Source organism: Aspergillus steynii (genome assembly GCF_002849105.1).
Source record: "Aspergillus steynii IBT 23096 chromosome Unknown P170scaffold_6, whole genome shotgun sequence".
Taxonomy (NCBI): domain Eukaryota; kingdom Fungi; phylum Ascomycota; class Eurotiomycetes; order Eurotiales; family Aspergillaceae; genus Aspergillus; species Aspergillus steynii.
In genome coordinates this window covers 1,708,774-1,724,888 of record NW_020194403.1, presented here as the reverse complement: position 1 = coordinate 1,724,888, position 16,115 = coordinate 1,708,774, and the positions used below count along the sequence as shown (strand labels likewise).

Sequence of the window (16,115 nt, the reverse complement as noted above, 5' to 3'; positions counted from 1 at the left end):
CTTCGGGTCCTCGACGGGGTGGAAAAGGACGGAGGTGACGGTTGTAACCATGGCCCACCCTCTGATAGATGATGAAACTTTAACTCACAACCTTCCTACTTTGAACACCATTTTGTAATGATCGAAGATTGGCGAAAGTGTAACTGAGCGTTTGCCTCCGAGCTGTCGCGTGCCATGGTTTGGGCATGGGGGGAAAGCCCTAACTATCGTCGGTCGAGGAGGGTTTGGCTTCCTACTTTTAGGAAGGAGATCTTGTGTCGGTGTTTATACCTGGGCTGATTGAGTTGGTTAAACCGCCTGTGTAAAGGTTTATGGATGGTTGTCGTGGGGAATCTCATTCTTCCGATGCTAAAGTGTGTATGTATATTATTACATGGAGATAAAGAGGACCAACGGTGCCGCAGAATCCATCAACCCCAAAAGGTTCCATGGATTCCCGGGGTTGTCACCTCCCAATCTAAAAATACATCGCCTCCCTTCACAGCTGGTCGTCTGGAATGTCTTCCGCCTGACTGCCGAGCTCGTCGGCGACCAGGTCTCGGTCTTCGTTGTCATCATCATCGTCGTCATCTTCGTTGGCGTGACCCTCGCCGTCTTCACTGTCGTCCTCATCACTGCTGGAGCCGCTGCCGTCGGTGTCGGAGTCGCTGCCGGGATCGTAGTCTTCTTCGTCCTCATCTTCCTGGTCTTCGAGCTCGCGCTGCGCCTTCTGCAGCTCGCTCTCCTCGGCTTCCCCTTCCGCGACGGCAGCATTCTCCCCTCCGGCCTTCGCGCCGTTGATGTTATACTGCTTCGCCCGTCGTGCTTCCGCAAGACTGGCGTCTTGGAGGCCGTGCTTCTTGATGTAAGTATCGATGCCACTGAAGTCCGCTTGGTCGATCATCGAGAACTCGAATTCCTGCGTCTCGTCGCTTGCTATCGGACGAGCCACGACGTTCAGGTTGAAGGTTCGTTGGAGCACAGACGTGTACGAGATCGAGTCGATGCTCTCAAAGGCGAAGAAAAGCAGCGGCTTCTTGAATCCGAATAGTATGCCCGTAGACAGAAGGAAGAGGTAACCTTCGATGGAGTAACGAGCGGTCAGCACGGGGAAATGGAGGCATAGATCGAGACAAGACTGTACCTTCTTTACTGCCACGGAAGGCCTTGACATGGTATGCCTTCTCGCCCTTGCGATGCGCCTCGGGCATAGCGCTCACAAACTCCCTCTCGTCCGGACGCACCACCTGGGTCTGCGACAGGTTCTCGTTCAAGGTCTTTCGCACCAATTGCTCTGCCGTCTCGCCCTCGGTATTCGCGATGGGTTGACCGTTCCCTGAAAAGGCCGCCTTGGGCGGTCCGTCGGCCACCGTCCATACGATCGACTCGGGCGCAGGGTCACCGTTGGGGGGAGGGTTGATGCCGTCGCCGTACTGAGGGATGATGCAGAAGTTGGTCTGACGCTGGTTCTTCTCCGGCACTGGAAGACACAAAACATGCTCTGTTGTATTGAGCGATCAGTAGCCGATCGACACCAGGCAGAAGTGGACTGGCACGAGAGGCCCGTTCCTTATATTCCACGTAAATAGGAAGGGAAGAGAACCTACGGATTTTATCCCACGAGATCCCAAACTCGATCTCCTTTGACGTCTGATTTCTCGCGCGAAGGAACCCGCGCCCGGCGGTAAACTCCAGCGTGAGCTTTTTTCGCTGCGGAATAGCAAAGGAGACATCCGGCATGTAGAACTGTAGAGGCAGCTCCGCTTTCAAATCGCCCGTCGTTTGAGCATTGCCCGTGGCCTCTCCCTTCTCCAGTTTGCGTTTCTTCGCGGCAGGGCCGTCGGTAGCGGCCTGTACGGGTTGGATGATGGGATTCGTCTTCCTGGCCAGCAGGCTGGATGTGTATCGCGCGATGTCCTCGAAGAGAGGCTTATATTGCGGGGTGGTTCCTGGAAAGAAGCAAGCGATTAGTCTTGGATTCCCCGGTTTGCTCTCCCGTATGAGAGACCCTGGGATTGATTCGCAGGCACTGGAACAGCCGAGGGACATGGGACACACCGATCGCATCGTAAACTCGGTTCTTCAGCGAAGGTTCGGCGGCAAATGCATCTTCAATGGCCGGAATACTCTTCGGGGTCGAGTTGATGGTGGCGAACGCCATAATTGAAGAAGGGAAAAATAAGAAAACACAATAAAAATCAAGAACAAGCACTCATACACATCGGACACGGAGGTGGTGGTAGATGGAGAGGAGTTCGGGGCCGCGGATGAGAAAGACGATGGGATGCGAAACTCTCCCTCTCCCTGGCGGCTGGTCGACCCGGCGCAATCCACACGCAATCCGAACCAACCCGTACAAACTCCCGTGGAAGGCGGTAGTAAATAGTAATCTTATACAGTCATTTCTATGCTACAGGAATACAGAGTGTATACACGCGTGGGAACTAGATATAGAAAAGGGGGAAAAGAAAAAAAAAAAGTCAACAGAAATTCCCTCCGGACCCATTCTCAAGCCTTGTTGGAAGCCTTGTTGGCCGCCTTCCCCTTCATGAAGTCCTCAATGAAGCTGGTCGTTTGGGTGTCCATCAGGTAATTGCCGTTGGCATCCTTGCGGGCCTTCAAACGCTCCTCCTTCTTGGCCCGGACCATGGCCAGAAGCTCTCCCTTGGGTGTCCACAAAGACCTGCTTTGAAGGTATTCCTTTTTGTAATCTTCCATCTTCTTCGCCTGCACCCATTCGGGGTCGTGTCGTACTCGGTATTTCGAGAACTTATTGCGCAGTTCGTCCATGACGCTGGGAGGGAATGGCGAGTTGTGCAGGGAGGGAACCCACGTCGGCGTCTCGACCTCCATCCGAAGGGTGTCCCACTCCTCGTCCTTCAGGTTGAGCGGCTCATTGCGAGGCCAGGGGATCTCAATATTCTCGCCGGCAATGTATCGGGTGTGTCGGGGGGTGGTTGTGGCATATTCGCGCTCCAGGAAAGGCCCTCCGCCGCGAACGTGGTCGACCAGGACATCTCGCGTGTTGCCGGTGGCCGGGTCATCGAGAGCCACCACCAGTCGGACATCGTCGATGGAGATCGGCAGGCTCACCGTTTGGAAGGGGCTCTTGCTGCCATATTGCTCGTTCAGCCATTCGGGGAAATGTACGTCGGCCTGTAGAAAAAAAAAAAAGACACCGGGTCAGTTCACGAAGAGGGTCGGATCAACGGCGTCCGGAAGGAAACACGCACCATGTTCAGGTCTTTCACCGTGACGGTCTCGTTGGACTCATCCACCCGGGTGACCTCGTTGATCTTGCCTTTATCCTTGCCCTTGACGATACACACCCGGTCCCCGGCGGCAATGTTGATGTACTTCCTCCGCAGGTGCTTGGGGATGGTCGGGGGGTTCATGGCCTGCGGACTCAAGGCACCGAACGAGGCACCCTCGGGGCCAGCATCGCGCTGAGGGGCGAGCGGACCTCGCATCCAGTCTTCGCGGCGACGTTCTCGCTCGGAGCGGACGGCATCGAGCTGTATGCGGTTGTAGGCGAAGCGCTGGCGGAGGGTGTCCTTCAATTCCTCGCGCTCGGCGGTTTTGGTGGCGCGGATGGCCTTCCGTTGGGCCTGGTTCCTGGCCAGGGCCGTCCTTCGAATAACCTTCTGCATGTTGACGGGCGTGGGAGCACGGTGACCGGTGGACGATTCCCCTGGAGCACTTGGACGGGCGATTTGCTCGCGATGGGAAAATTGCGGCCCTGCTCGGTCACGTGCACCCGGACGGGCCAATCGCATTGCCGTGTCTCGAATACTACCACTACCTACCTACTACCTTAGGAGACAACATCGTCGACTCGTGAACCAGATGTCGGAGTTCACTCGCTGGATTCTCAACGGGTCTCACCAGCTCTGACAGGGCCATCCACCATCCCGGCTGTTGAATTAGCCATGCGTGAGGCGTGTGCTGCATTGAAACGCTACCTACGTACGGTGTAGTCTACTATGTCATTCTACTGAGATGCAGTTGGGTTGAGAAATCCCCAAGGGCGCAAGAAACAAACACAGAGATAGCAACGATGACCATGGCCAATAACCGACCGCGTCCGTAGGCAGACATCGGACCATGCAACATGGAACTGATTTTCCGTCCAACACCACCCCCTCAAGTAATCATGGACCTTCTGGACGAACAAATAATGCAAGACCCCGATATTACGGCTGGGCCGGGAAGACACGTCAAGCGCCGGCGGCCTGTTTGCCCAGACTCCAGTCGACATGACCTTCAGTTGATGGTGGGATTCTGTTTCGTTGCCACTGCCAGGTAGCTCGTATTATCTGGATGCACGCCGTATGCTGGATCTGCGCCCGGCAGGATCTACGTCGGAACGCGCGAGGCCGATGATTTAGCGTGTCATTCCAAGCAGGCCCTAATCAAAAGAGCATGTAGTAGTAAGTTTCTGAGAAAGGTCTTATCCCTTGATGAAAATGCAATACTCCGGAGTAGAAGTCTGGAGCTGATCAAAGGGGGGGCAGGGTCAACAGAAAAGAAAACAGAAAAAAAAAAAAAGGAAATCATAGGAACGGCGTTACTCCACCAAAGAGCATTTCACATGACAGGAGCGTACATGTCGGCATCAGCTTGCACGCAATCCTGCCAATCATGATGTCATGGTCAATAGAAAGGATAGCATCGGCAAAGCAATGCAGTGAGACCGCATGCTCAAGGGATTCCGACTCCTATCAGAGGATGAGTCAGTGGCACGTCCGCCAGCCATGTCAGATGTTGGCTGCATTTGGCCCTAAGAAATAAACATTGAAACACGAAGGGGGTCGGTCCGTGTGATCTGGCAGAAAGAAAGAAGAGAAAAGACCCGGGGCCAACGATGGGATTTTGATCCGGCCTGAGTGGACGAGAGTCAGAGAGGAAGTGGTGATGGATGATGCAGCCAGGAGCTGTGGCTGGTGGACCTCTCCCGCAAGGCACGGTAACTCCAGGACCTACGCCGTTCCTAGGTAGGTATTCCGTAGCAGGACAACTCGCGTGGTGAGCTTGCCTGATTTGCTGCCTTCGAAGGAAGCAGGCTGATAAGAATAGGGGGCAGATCCCTCTGCACCGCCACGTATCTGAAATCCCACGGTTTTTCACCCCGTACGGTTTTTCAGCGTTCACCAGACGTTGCTGAAGCTTGGCCGGGGAAAGCTGCTCCAAAGCCAGTCCGGACAGGACTTAGTCCATCCTGATCGCGAGTTGTCCGTGCAGCCAAGCATGTACGGAGGAGTACGTTCCTGGACAGCTGGAAAAGTGGCACCTTTGGCCTATCGGATGGCGTCTAGTAAACATGGAAGGTCCTTCACAATAACAAGGCTCTGTATAAGGACCACCTAATAATAAGAACGGATCCATCCATACCCATACCCCCGAACGTCGACGGAGTCCGCCAGCTTCTAGGCTCCCCTAGCACCGTAGCTAAGGGATTGACGTGTCCACGCAATGGGGATCCCTTAGTTAGATGCTGCTGCTGCTGCTGCTGCCGCCGGGTAGCACAGAAGCCCCGTGGACATACGTAATGTCAGTCTCTGGAAAGATGTGGGTTTGCTAGTCTACTGCAAAGGCAGATGAGGATGATGACATAGGCGGCATCTGGAAACAAGTGGATCGGGGATGATTTCCCAGCGACGACGAAATTAAATAATGAATAATGGAAGCGTGAAGAGAGCGAGATGTCAAGGAGAGAAAGTACCGTTTCTCCCTACGGGACGTACGGCGTAATGATACCTGAGGTATCTTACCTGGGTGGTACCATACCGAGGTACAGTAACGACGCCCCGTAACCTGCAAATTACCAGGATGCGACCCGGTTTCTTCAGCCACGGTGGCTTCAATAGGAATGGAAGACACCAAGACTAGGCATCTAAATAAGCAGCGAATGGTCCAATCGCTGGGAAAAGGAGGGCTGGGAGGTATTTGATCTCTGTTGAATTTTTTTCTCACTATTCCTTGCAAGATATGCTCCGTGAAACAAAAGCAAAGCAGATGAAAGGGGACTACAGAGTGGAATTATGGACTATTCAAGGCGAAAGTCAATTCTTTGGACTGGAGAATGATGCAAAGAAAGGAAGGGGAGGAGGAAAAATAAAAAACATTCACAGCCACATCGTCTTCAAGCTGATGGGGCTGGGCAAAAACATCGCTTGCCAACCGTTTCAAAGCTTTGGGTTAGTTTGGTTTGGTTTGGTTTGGTTACTTAGTCAACCTCAGACGGGGAGCCTCAGGGAACAGGCAGAAAAAATGGGAAAATGGAGAAAAGAAAAAAAGGAAAACGAAAAACGAACCGACCGGAGAAGAATCCCCCAAACGAAACAGGACCAGAGGAAGAAAAGAAGAAGAAAAAAATAAGAAAAAAAAGAAAAAAAAAAGAGGAACGGAAAAAAGAATGCAAAAGAAAATAGTAAACTAAGCAGACCTACCTTGGGCTAACTCAGGACTAGAGTCACCAAAAACGAACCTAAGGGCGTAACGTACTGACCTCCCATACTCCCCGTACAGCCCAGCGTTATTGTCCTTCCCTTCAATCATCCCCGTCCTTTCTTTTTCCTCTCTCCCTCATCAACCACAAGCTCCCCCCCCCCCCCCCCCCCCCTGGAGACTTCATAATCATCCATTCGATTGTCTGCCCTTCCTTCCCGCGAAACTCTGCTTCTTTGAGTTTCTCTCATTCATTCTCTCGTCCCTTCTCTCCTTTCCCACCTATATTAATCGCCGCCGTTGCACTGCACCGTATGTGATCACTAACCAAACCCAACTAACCCTTTTCCTCGGGCGCCTGACCTGTCCCCTTCTCAGCCTTCATTCAACTTCCCACCGCCCATCACCCATCATCTCCCGCAACTGCTTCTCTTCCTTCCCCTATCATTGCCTCGCTCCTGGACGATCGCCCTGTCGATTTTCATCCTTTGCTGATCCTCTTTTGCTTCAAGATGGCCGAGATCCGTCGCAAGCTCGTTATCGTTGGTGATGGTGCCTGCGGTAAGACCTGTCTGTTGATGTAAGTTGCCCTTCGTGATTGACCCTGCGACCCGGTCGGCGGAACTGATTCCCTTCTCTCAATAGCGTCTTCTCCAAGGGTACCTTCCCTGAGGTTAGCTGCCCCCTTTCCCTCCATTCCCGTAATCGACTGCCATCCGCAACGCCGTCCCCCCTCGTGATCGAAAAGCCGACATACGGCGAGCCAACCCCGTCGGACCGTCATATTAACTGATCCCCTTTCCAGGTCTACGTCCCCACTGTCTTTGAGAACTACGTCGCCGATGTCGAAGTCGATAACAAGCACGTCGAACTCGCTCTTTGGGATACTGCTGGTCAGGAAGATTATGACCGTCTCCGCCCTCTTTCCTACCCCGACTCCCACGTTATCTTGATCTGTTTCGCGGTCGACTCTCCCGATTCCCTTGACAACGTCCAGGAGAAGGTGAGTTTCTTCACGCTCGTGACCTCCACCCATTTAAATATCAAAAGAAGGGCACAAAAGGGAGGTAAATACAGAGCAGATCGGCTAACCCTACATCCAGTGGATTTCTGAAGTCCTTCACTTCTGCCAGGGTCTTCCCATCATCCTTGTTGGCTGCAAGATGGATCTGCGTCACGACCCCAAGACCAACGAGGAGCTGAACAAGACTTCTCAGAAGCCCGTCAGCCCTGAACAGGTAAGTGCTCTTCCTGAAGACAACCGTTCCAGCCAATGCAGGGGCCGATTCTGACGCACCACTAGGGTGAGGAGGTTCGCAAGAAGATCGGTGCCTACAAGTACCTCGAGTGCTCTGCACGAACCAACGAGGGTGTCCGTGAGGTCTTCGAGGCTGCCACCCGGGCTGCTCTCTTGACCAAGGCTCACAAGAGCAAGAAGAAGTGCACCATCCTGTAAACTAGTTTTGCCTCCTTCGTGAAGGGTCTGTTTCATGCGGAGATTATATGAACGGATAAGCGTCTCGACTATTGGGTTGTTTCTTTTTACTCAGAAAGGGTCTTCCGTTGGCGTGTTCCAACATGTGCCTGGATGCGAGTGTGGATAATGTTCAACCACGGGCACATGAGGGTTATGGGATTATCTGGCTATGCAGTTGGTCGACTTTCTGATTTTGCAGACGTTCTATTTTTTTTTTTTTTTCTTCTCTATTTTCTTATTTCTAGGGAGGCGTTGTCTTCATAACCTCGTGGGCTTTTTTTTTTCTTTCTCTTTTTCCAGCTCTCCATAGCGCCTACGGGGCGGTTACCGATCACCATGGCAAGATCCTGGCAACTAATTGCCCGGTTTGTCGGCAAGACAACAACCACGATCCTGGCTACCCCGGAGATAGTGCATGATCGCAAACGGAGCAATTGATGGTGGCGTTCTGCGTGTTCCCGGTCTGGCAGATGAATCCCCGGAGGTCGGGATGGACACCCTGGGATGGATCCTATCACCGAGGAGTGTTTCCTCTGTCTTTGTCCCATCAGAGCCAAGCGGTTAAAGAGAATGAATGAATGGATTTGACTTTGGTTCTTGGACTCTCCTGCTGCTGCTTCGTTTTGACCTCACGAGCGCCTTTTGGACGGACGCGGCGACAATCCGAGACTGAAGGGAATCCCGAGGGACGAACGACTCAGTTATTATTTATTCTAATCAATCCTCCTTTTTGTCACCGTTGGTCGTTTCTTTCTTTCCATGACGATGTGGTCCGAGGCCACTTTAATTACATATACATACCTGCATGTATACCTTGCAATCTGACCAAAGTTGAGCGTGATTGATTGAAATTTCAATATGAAATATACGCAATTATTAAAAAAAAAGCAACGCAAAGGAAACGCCATGCTTCCGATGCTGCAGCAAGCCCCGGAAGCAACCGGTTATTGATAGTAGCGCTATTGATAGTAACAGCCTAGAGAGAATTAGTGATTATTAGGTAGAATAATTGCACAGTAGTGCCAATCCTGTATCTAATTTCGACTCCTACCGATGGCGGCAAATCACCATCGATCACTCGATCAGCGTCCGGTTATTTATATCACAGATGGCACGGTCATTGATTTTACTGCCTACAGGGGTTATGCGCATTCGCTTCTATCTAGTAGGCAGAACGATAATACGGGGTGGACTCCAGGGACCGACCTATGTTCATTGGTAGGCAACGTGGACCAAGATCAGAATAGGATGTATGGGACGATCCAAAAGATGTACATTCACGCGTGGAAATCATTCATCTATTCAAGCTCAGTAAATTCTCAATGTATCTTCTCGCGTCCAGCCCCAGTCCCTCCACCAGCTTGCCGGGGCCGGTGTCCGCCCGTGACGAGGCCAGACCCGGCGACGTTGCGCCGCCCAGATCCCTGAAGAACCGGGATCCGCTGCCGCTGCGCCCATGCGAGGCCGCCGGGACGTGGTCGCTCGCTTTGCGGATGAGGAATGCTTCCTGGCGAGTGTCCCCGCGGCCCTCGATGCTTTGTGCCTCCTGCGCGTCATCGCTGTCGCCGTCGCCGTCACTGCATGGGTGGGGAAACCGCACCCAGACAACCCACCAGCCACGACTGGTCTTGCACGTCCTCTCGAGCTCCAGGGCTCGCTGTCGTGTCTCGACATACGTGCTGAGGAGCCGGTGGTGGATGTTCAGGCTTTCCACCCGCGACCAGGGCGCTGCGCTGGGATCGCGAGTCTCGGGCGCATAGACGCCGAGATCGGGGATGTTGGGGATCGAGGTCCGGATGGTCAAGTTGGATGGGTCGTAGACGAGGTCGTAGACGGGTTGGCTTTTGGCGATGAATCGTCGGTTGACGTCGAACGCACTCTCGGACATTGAGATCCGGGCGGCGGCATTCGCTGGCGACGTGGAGTTGGCGAGCGTCTTGTGGAGAGGCCTTAGCTGGTGGTGGATGCTCTGGTAGAGCGACGGGTCCGCCAGAGACGGCGCCTCGGGGTGAAAGAGGAATGTGTACACGAACGGTTGGTGCTGGTTCCTGGAGTTAGACGTGGCGGGTCGAGAACCTGGGGGATCCTGCAGGGCTGGGACTTACTATATAGACCACTACCCGTAGTTTCGTAGGGCTCTGGTGCTGTCCATCTGCGTTGGCGTCCGCGTCCGCGTCTGCCATATGTACATTGAGTGTTCGTTGGATGATCGTCTCCTCCGACCCCACCGGTGATTTGTTCGCCAGGCTGGGGTCTTCCGGAGATTGACTGTTTGCAGTGGCTGGGTTCTTGTGGAGACCAATCAGGAACCTGCCTAGGTTCTGGGGTTTCGCCGTATCTTCGGTTCTGGACGTGTCTCCGTCGGGTGTCTGCGGTGTAGTTGCAGGAGACGCCGTTCGTTGGGTTGCGCCTGTAGACCCGTCTTCCTGCTTCAAGGCCTCGACGCGAGGATGCGTGCCAGCAGAGGGCCCCCAAGCCGAGCCATAGCCAAGAGTCAGGTATTTCACAAACGTCTCGGGTTTGATGCCAATCCAATCCTTTCCACGTTCGCTTGGTGCCGGAGAGCCTTCACTGCTTGCTTGCGAGCCTACCTCGGAATCTCGTTGCTGCGGGCCTGGAACTTGGCCCATAACAAGAGGACGAGGTATACCGGGGGAGAAGCTGGCCTCGGCGCTTGCAGTGCCAGAAGGGTTGTCTTGTTCATTATTATTCCTGGCTGATCGATTCCGTGGCTTTTTGCGTCGCTTTCGACGTCGTGGCGAGCTTGGGTCATCGCCCACCCCGTAGGCGTCAGGGCCATATCGGTATATCCATTCCATCCACTGAGAGACCCGCGCGACAGATCGTCTAGAAACCGCTCCCATCCCCGAGAATATGACTCCATCCGATGGCCTTGGGTGGGTGTCTAAGCCAAGCCATGGCGCGCTGCTATCGTCCTTTGCGGTCGCCTGGCTCTCGTTTGGCTCTGCTGGGTCGCCAAATCTCGATATCACCAGGTCCACGAGACCGTCTGTCCGGAACACGAAGTCTTCGAATACTTCTCTTTCTCCGCTGCCCCACTCTTCTTCGCCAACGCCGATGCCAAGCTCGCCGCCGGCAGAGAGCTTGATCCCATTGTACATGTCAACGGCTGGGTTCCCGCTGAGCAGAACTTCCCAGTTCCAGGCAAACTTTCGCCAGAAGCCATCAAGGAGAGTACAAAGCGCCGACCTGCCGACGCGTTGGTACAATGCATCCAGTGTGAGATCATGGTGGAGTAGAAAGATGGAATGAGCCCGGCGTAGCTGTTGGATCAAGAGGTGCGGAGGGCACATCTCCCGCGATGAATACTGAACGGACGGGGTCCCCGTGGCATCGCGCTGCGACGAGGATTCGTTGGAAGCATCGGTTGTGGGAAGACGGGTCAGGTCGATGGACTGCAACGATCTCAGCCCCTGTCATCACAGCCCTTCCGGGTCCATTATGAAGCATCACTTACGGCAAGGATCCACCAGTCCTTCTCCAGCTCGTGGAGTACGATATTGGCCTTCTCCGTTTCTATATATTCCACCGGTTTGCCCTGCGAAAAGTTCCTGGAATGTTTGGTCAGCGCAACTCCGGACGCGGTTCGTGCGGAGGCGGTTCCCACCTGGCGAAGCTCACCATCCCCTGCGCCAGTCCTATCTGGCGCAACTTTTCATTGTACTCGCTGCTCGACTCATTGTCGTCGACCCCGGCAGCGGAGGCCTCGCGCCGTCGCAATCGAGCCGCTCTGGAGGTATAGAAGACGATCTGGTCCGGGATCGTTTCGTCGGTCGGTCCGAGAAGGGGGTTGTAGATGGTCAGGTAGGAAAGCTGGGCAGGAACTACCGAATTAAAGGCGTCCTCGGGCATGGCATCATTGGACCGCGAGCCAGCGCTCACAGAGAAATCGCACGATCAATGCAAAGCAGCGGATTGCCAGCGGTGGTGGGCCTGGGGCGTCGACGGCCGGTGACATCACGTGGCCCGCGATTGCGGAGTTTCCGCTTCCGCAGACAGACGAGCTTCGCTTTGGACGCGCTCGACACTATGTTTCTTCTGCGAGGCTCAGGGTCCCTCTGCTTGCATTGGCACCGACGCGGTGGTCTTTTGCGCAGCTGTTCCTCGCGGTTTCTCTCCACGAAGTCCTACGCGCCACTTCGCATTCTCTTCTGCGGCTCGGATGACTTCAGTATAGCTTCCCTGAAAGCTCTCCACGAGGAGCATGTGAATCGACCGGACCGGATCGCGTCCATTGAGGTCGCCTGCAGACCGGGGAAACGATTCGGGAGGGGGTTGAAGAAGATACGTGAAGGTAGCTGAACTGGCCCGAGGCCTAGTGTGAATTGCTAGCTGATATCGCGACTCCAATAGTTCCAATTAAAGCAGCCGCCCAGGAATTATCGCTTCCTATCCATGAAATCGATACATTTAAAGGCTGGAAAGTAGGCAGGGACCCAATCTCGACCCAAGATACGGCCGCTGATACCATTGCCTAGCTGCCTATGCTGCACGGCGATCCCATTAACTTGATCGTAGCCGTTTCGTTTGGGCTATTCGTGCCACCACGCTTGCTTAACGAGGCGCATTACGGGGGACTGAATGTCCATCCCTCGTTACTCCCAGAGTATGTCTTATATATGTCGTATCCAAAAGAAGATCAGATGGAGTCTGACCGTGCGCAACTATAGTTTCCGTGGCCCTGCACCGCTGCACCATACACTCCTGGCCGATAGAAGCAGGACCGGCGTTACCCTCCAGACCTTAGACCCCACGCAATTCGACCATGGCGTGATTCTCGCCCAAACACCTTCTCCCGGACTTGAAGTCCCCGAGCATTGCACCGTTCCGAATCTTTTGGACATTGTTACCCCGAAGGCGGCCCAGATTCTTGTTGATGGCATTAGGAATGGGCTCTTCGTTCGTCCGCTGGAGGATGTCGGCTGGCGCAAACCCGAGACGGAGGGGTCCCTGATCCATGCAGGCAAGATACGACCGGAAGACAGACATATCGACTGGGCCAACTGGACGTGGGCGGAGATCAGCAAACGGAACCGCGTGGTGGGCCCACTTTGGAGTAACGCTCTGGTCGCCAGTGGCGATCCCACCGGTGCTCAATCTTTCCGTCAGCGACGAGTGATCTTTACGGATATTGAAAAAGTTGAGCCGTCTCCGGATCCTCGCGGATTTGCCGTCGTGCCTGGATTGCCTTTTGTAGACGGCATTTCTCCATTCGAGCCTCGACAGGGCAAAGGCCTCTACGTCTTCACTCAGGAAGGAAGCCTGTTGCGTGTGAACCAGATCAAGGTGGAAGGAGAGCCAAATGCCGATGCTCTCACGGCTGCGCTTAAGGCTCGAATGGTTGGCGATCGAACATTCCAATCGGGCGCCTCCCAATATACATCGTTCTACGAACATCTACGATGAAAGCAAAAAGAAAAAGGGAATCAATCATCTCTGCTCACAACTGATACCATAATAATAATAGAATGCTGAATTGGCCTTTGAAAGTGCGCTCGCCAGCGACGAGTTTGTTTCTAATTTCCAGACGCATTTGATCATTTTATAGCAAGACCGGAATCTGAGAAATTAGTCTTACTTGAAACGACCTGGCCCGGGAGACCCTGGGAGACTCACCGATTTGGATTGACTGTCCCGTCATCGATGAGTTTTTGGCGAGCATCACGTATGCGTTGGCAGTGTCCTCAACGTCGACCTAGCAATCTCACTGTCAGCATGTCGGCTTTCACAGGGCGACTAGGATTCTGACCACTCGATTGAGAACCGCCTTCTCCTTGTAGCGCTCGACAATCTCAGCAGGGAACCGTTGACCCTGGAAAATCATTAGCTTTCCAATCTGCATCATTGCGAGCAGACGGTACCGGCCTGCTTACCCATTCGGTGAGTAAAAGCCCGGGCAGAACGGCGTTGACCCGGACTTTGTTGCCTTGTGTCTGCGCAAGACACTTCATGAGGTGCAGCCCTGGAGACTCCGACTTAGTCCCGCTCGATAATTCTTGGGGTTAGGGGATCGGATATGAAAGGTCTTACCTGCTGCTTTTGTCACGGAGTATGGCAAGCTACTCCCAATCGCCGTGACAGCCTGAGACGAACACCATGAGCGGCACGACTCCCGGTCTTTCTGAGTTGGATCACTTACCGCGGTCGAAGAGGTGATGAGGAACACACCACCCTCGGGATTTGCGTTGAATGTCGGGAGAGCTTCTTTGAAAAGCCACAGATTGCCCTTGACATTGGTAGACCAGCACTGGTATTGGACTGGTTAGACGGCAACTCTACACCCATCCGTCGAGGTGCTTGCATACCCTGTCCCAGTCCTCCTCGTTCGTGGCATCCAAATCTGCGAACCGGGTAATTCTGGTCCAGCCCTTTACCAGCATCGATTAGTCTTCGCCATGATTGGAGACGTTGCCATGGACTTACAGCGTTTGACACTACGATATCCAGACCCCCCAATTGTTCGATGGTGGTTTTGACAGTCTTGCTGCAATCACTCTGGAGACTTGCATCCTGAAAGCGCCCCCAGACGACATGAGTTACTCCAGGCACTTGTTCGACAGTGTTCTCGGAAACCTACACCCTGGATTGTAATGGCTTTGACGTTGTACTGGGCCTGCAGATCCGACGCCAACTTCTCGGCAGCATCCTTGCTCGAGACGTAGTTAATGGCGACGTTGCATCCTTCCGCCGCGAACTTCTGGGCCACGACGGCGCCCAGTCCCCTGAGAATGGATTAATGGCACATCGTGCATACAGGGGGTGGGGGATGGAGTACCGAGAGCCGGCGGTGATTAGGGCATTGCGATTGCGCAGAGAGTACGACATGCTTGTAGATGCAGTATATGTAGTAGCTGAGAGGCCTCGAGGGGTTGAGCGACGATAGAAAAGGAAACAGAGCTATGTTGGATTCAAGGGTGGGAGTAGAAGAGTCGAAGGTGAGAAGAAGCCCGGCGAACCCCACTCGGTCCCTCCGACTTGCTTGTGATTGCGACTCGTCGATCTCGCATCTCCGACATGCCCTCCCCACGCAGATACTACGTTGACAACGCATCGGAGCCAGGGATTTTGCATTCATGTAGTATCTACAAGTATACGTCATACTGTACAGGAACCGACGGCCGGTCTGTTGGTCATTCCACAAGAGTACCCACGTACTCCGTCGGTCTCATGCCTTTCCACGCCCTTTTCCCTTCCAGGGCCGGCCATTGGACGAGAAATCGATCGGCGAAGGGGAGCAGCAGCTTGCCCGAGAGACTCAAGCTGGTCACTCGCGCCCAGGACTCTACAAAGATTGTACGAAGCTGGCAACTGTCCCGCATTAGCAATCGGTTGCCCGCTGCTCGGTCGGCCGAGTTGGCGACATGCAGGCGGTTCTTGGGCGTGAAGGACGCCACCAGAGAATGATACAGCCGCAGGAGTCTGGCGGCTAGGATGACGCAGACCCCCGTGGCAGGACCGTTAGTGAGAACGAGATCCGGATACGGGGAGGCCAGCAAGGGCGGCAAGGGTGGCTGATCGGGATGGCGCCCGCATAGGACCAGCAGACAGGCGTAGAAGCATTGCAGCACGGAGAAGGGAGCTGTCACGTAGGACTGATGCACGCGACGCGCGCGTGGCACCGTCACGATGGTGTACGATGCGGACGATTGGGGCCCTGGGTGGTCGGCTTCGAACCGAATCGCCGCTCGCGCACTAAAGTCATCCCCCGAGCTCACCACATATGTACGATACGTATACTGCGAGCAATCGAGCCTCGTGCGCCGGAGCATCGAAAACATCTCGGCGGTATGTCCGCCGCTCCCGAGGACGACCAGAAGGTGGGTTGGAGTATGTCTTGCGCGCCATGGCGGGACGACCGAGGACAGAGCGCGAGGAAGGACATGGCGGGCAAGCTGGACAGATCGCACGGTCACTCAGTCCTGTTCACTATTGCATGGCGAGGGCGATCGAACTAACCAGGATGAAGAGACACCCCAGGCCGCCGAGCAAGAGTGCCAGCGCCAGAGGGGCAGGTGGGAGCGGGGATACCGCCATCGTGCGGGGGAGAAGCCCGTTGGATAGGCTGCAGAGGGCGTGAGCTGAAGAATCGAGGAGAGGGTCGACAGCAGAGAATGAAAGGAAAGAAAAGGAAAGAAGCGAAGAGGAAAGAGAAGGACAGAAAGACGGCGAGAGGCGGCACGTGGTCCGTGCG

General features: G+C 54.4%; 7 protein-coding genes across 7 annotated transcripts; 2 read left to right on the top strand and 5 right to left on the bottom strand.

The window, feature by feature from the left end:
* Positions 1–318: 318 nt before the first annotated feature.
* On the bottom strand, positions 319–2,248 carry rtt106 (putative negative regulator of DNA transposition (Rtt106)). Its single transcript, XM_024849651.1, has 4 exons — positions 2,037–2,248; positions 1,587–1,928; positions 1,124–1,480; positions 319–1,059 (listed from the first exon to the last, which is right to left on the bottom strand). Exons 1-4 carry the CDS (start codon positions 2,044–2,046, stop codon positions 479–481), a joined length of 1,290 nt encoding a protein of 429 aa, XP_024702245.1. The 5' UTR covers positions 2,047–2,248; the 3' UTR covers positions 319–478.
* A 239-nt stretch (positions 2,249–2,487) lies between these two features.
* Positions 2,488–3,629, bottom strand: P170DRAFT_363563 (mitochondrial 54S ribosomal protein uL24m; the record flags this gene model as incomplete). Its single annotated transcript, XM_024844583.1, has 2 exons — positions 2,488–3,135; positions 3,213–3,629. 2 exons carry the CDS (start codon positions 3,627–3,629, stop codon positions 2,488–2,490), a joined length of 1,065 nt encoding a protein of 354 aa, XP_024702244.1.
* Positions 3,630–6,599: 2,970 nt separating this feature from the next.
* rho1 (Rho family GTPase RHO1) lies at positions 6,600–7,907 on the top strand. Its single transcript, XM_024849650.1, has 5 exons — positions 6,600–7,006; positions 7,072–7,099; positions 7,232–7,429; positions 7,530–7,664; positions 7,730–7,907. Exons 1-5 carry the CDS (start codon positions 6,939–6,941, stop codon positions 7,880–7,882), a joined length of 582 nt encoding a protein of 193 aa, XP_024702243.1. The 5' UTR covers positions 6,600–6,938; the 3' UTR covers positions 7,883–7,907.
* A 1,206-nt stretch (positions 7,908–9,113) lies between these two features.
* Positions 9,114–11,825, bottom strand: P170DRAFT_438639 (uncharacterized protein). The gene is made up of 4 exons (XM_024849649.1): positions 11,532–11,825; positions 11,382–11,475; positions 10,009–11,319; positions 9,114–9,944 (listed from the first exon to the last, which is right to left on the bottom strand). The coding sequence occupies exons 1-4, from the start codon at positions 11,774–11,776 to the stop codon at positions 9,198–9,200; spliced, it is 2,397 nt and encodes a 798-aa protein (XP_024702242.1). The 5' UTR covers positions 11,777–11,825; the 3' UTR covers positions 9,114–9,197.
* A 127-nt stretch (positions 11,826–11,952) lies between these two features.
* P170DRAFT_438638 (methionyl-tRNA formyltransferase) lies at positions 11,953–13,473 on the top strand (the record flags this gene model as incomplete). The annotated part of the gene is made up of 4 exons (XM_024849648.1): positions 11,953–12,218; positions 12,278–12,348; positions 12,403–12,530; positions 12,595–13,473. Coding segments are annotated over 4 exons (1,201 nt in total), but the record flags the coding sequence as incomplete, so codon positions are not given.
* P170DRAFT_438637 (SDR family NAD(P)-dependent oxidoreductase) lies at positions 13,354–14,842 on the bottom strand. Its single transcript, XM_024849647.1, has 10 exons — positions 14,700–14,842; positions 14,502–14,646; positions 14,348–14,434; positions 14,230–14,292; positions 14,064–14,171; positions 13,955–14,006; positions 13,798–13,886; positions 13,674–13,736; positions 13,541–13,619; positions 13,354–13,484 (listed from the first exon to the last, which is right to left on the bottom strand). The coding sequence occupies exons 1-10, from the start codon at positions 14,747–14,749 to the stop codon at positions 13,462–13,464; spliced, it is 759 nt and encodes a 252-aa protein (XP_024702240.1). The 5' UTR covers positions 14,750–14,842; the 3' UTR covers positions 13,354–13,461.
* A 134-nt stretch (positions 14,843–14,976) lies between these two features.
* On the bottom strand, positions 14,977–16,025 carry P170DRAFT_438635 (glycosyltransferase family protein). Its single transcript, XM_024849646.1, has 2 exons — positions 15,881–16,025; positions 14,977–15,816 (listed from the first exon to the last, which is right to left on the bottom strand). The coding sequence occupies exons 1-2, from the start codon at positions 15,956–15,958 to the stop codon at positions 15,055–15,057; spliced, it is 840 nt and encodes a 279-aa protein (XP_024702239.1). The 5' UTR covers positions 15,959–16,025; the 3' UTR covers positions 14,977–15,054.
* Positions 16,026–16,115: the final 90 nt, after the last annotated feature.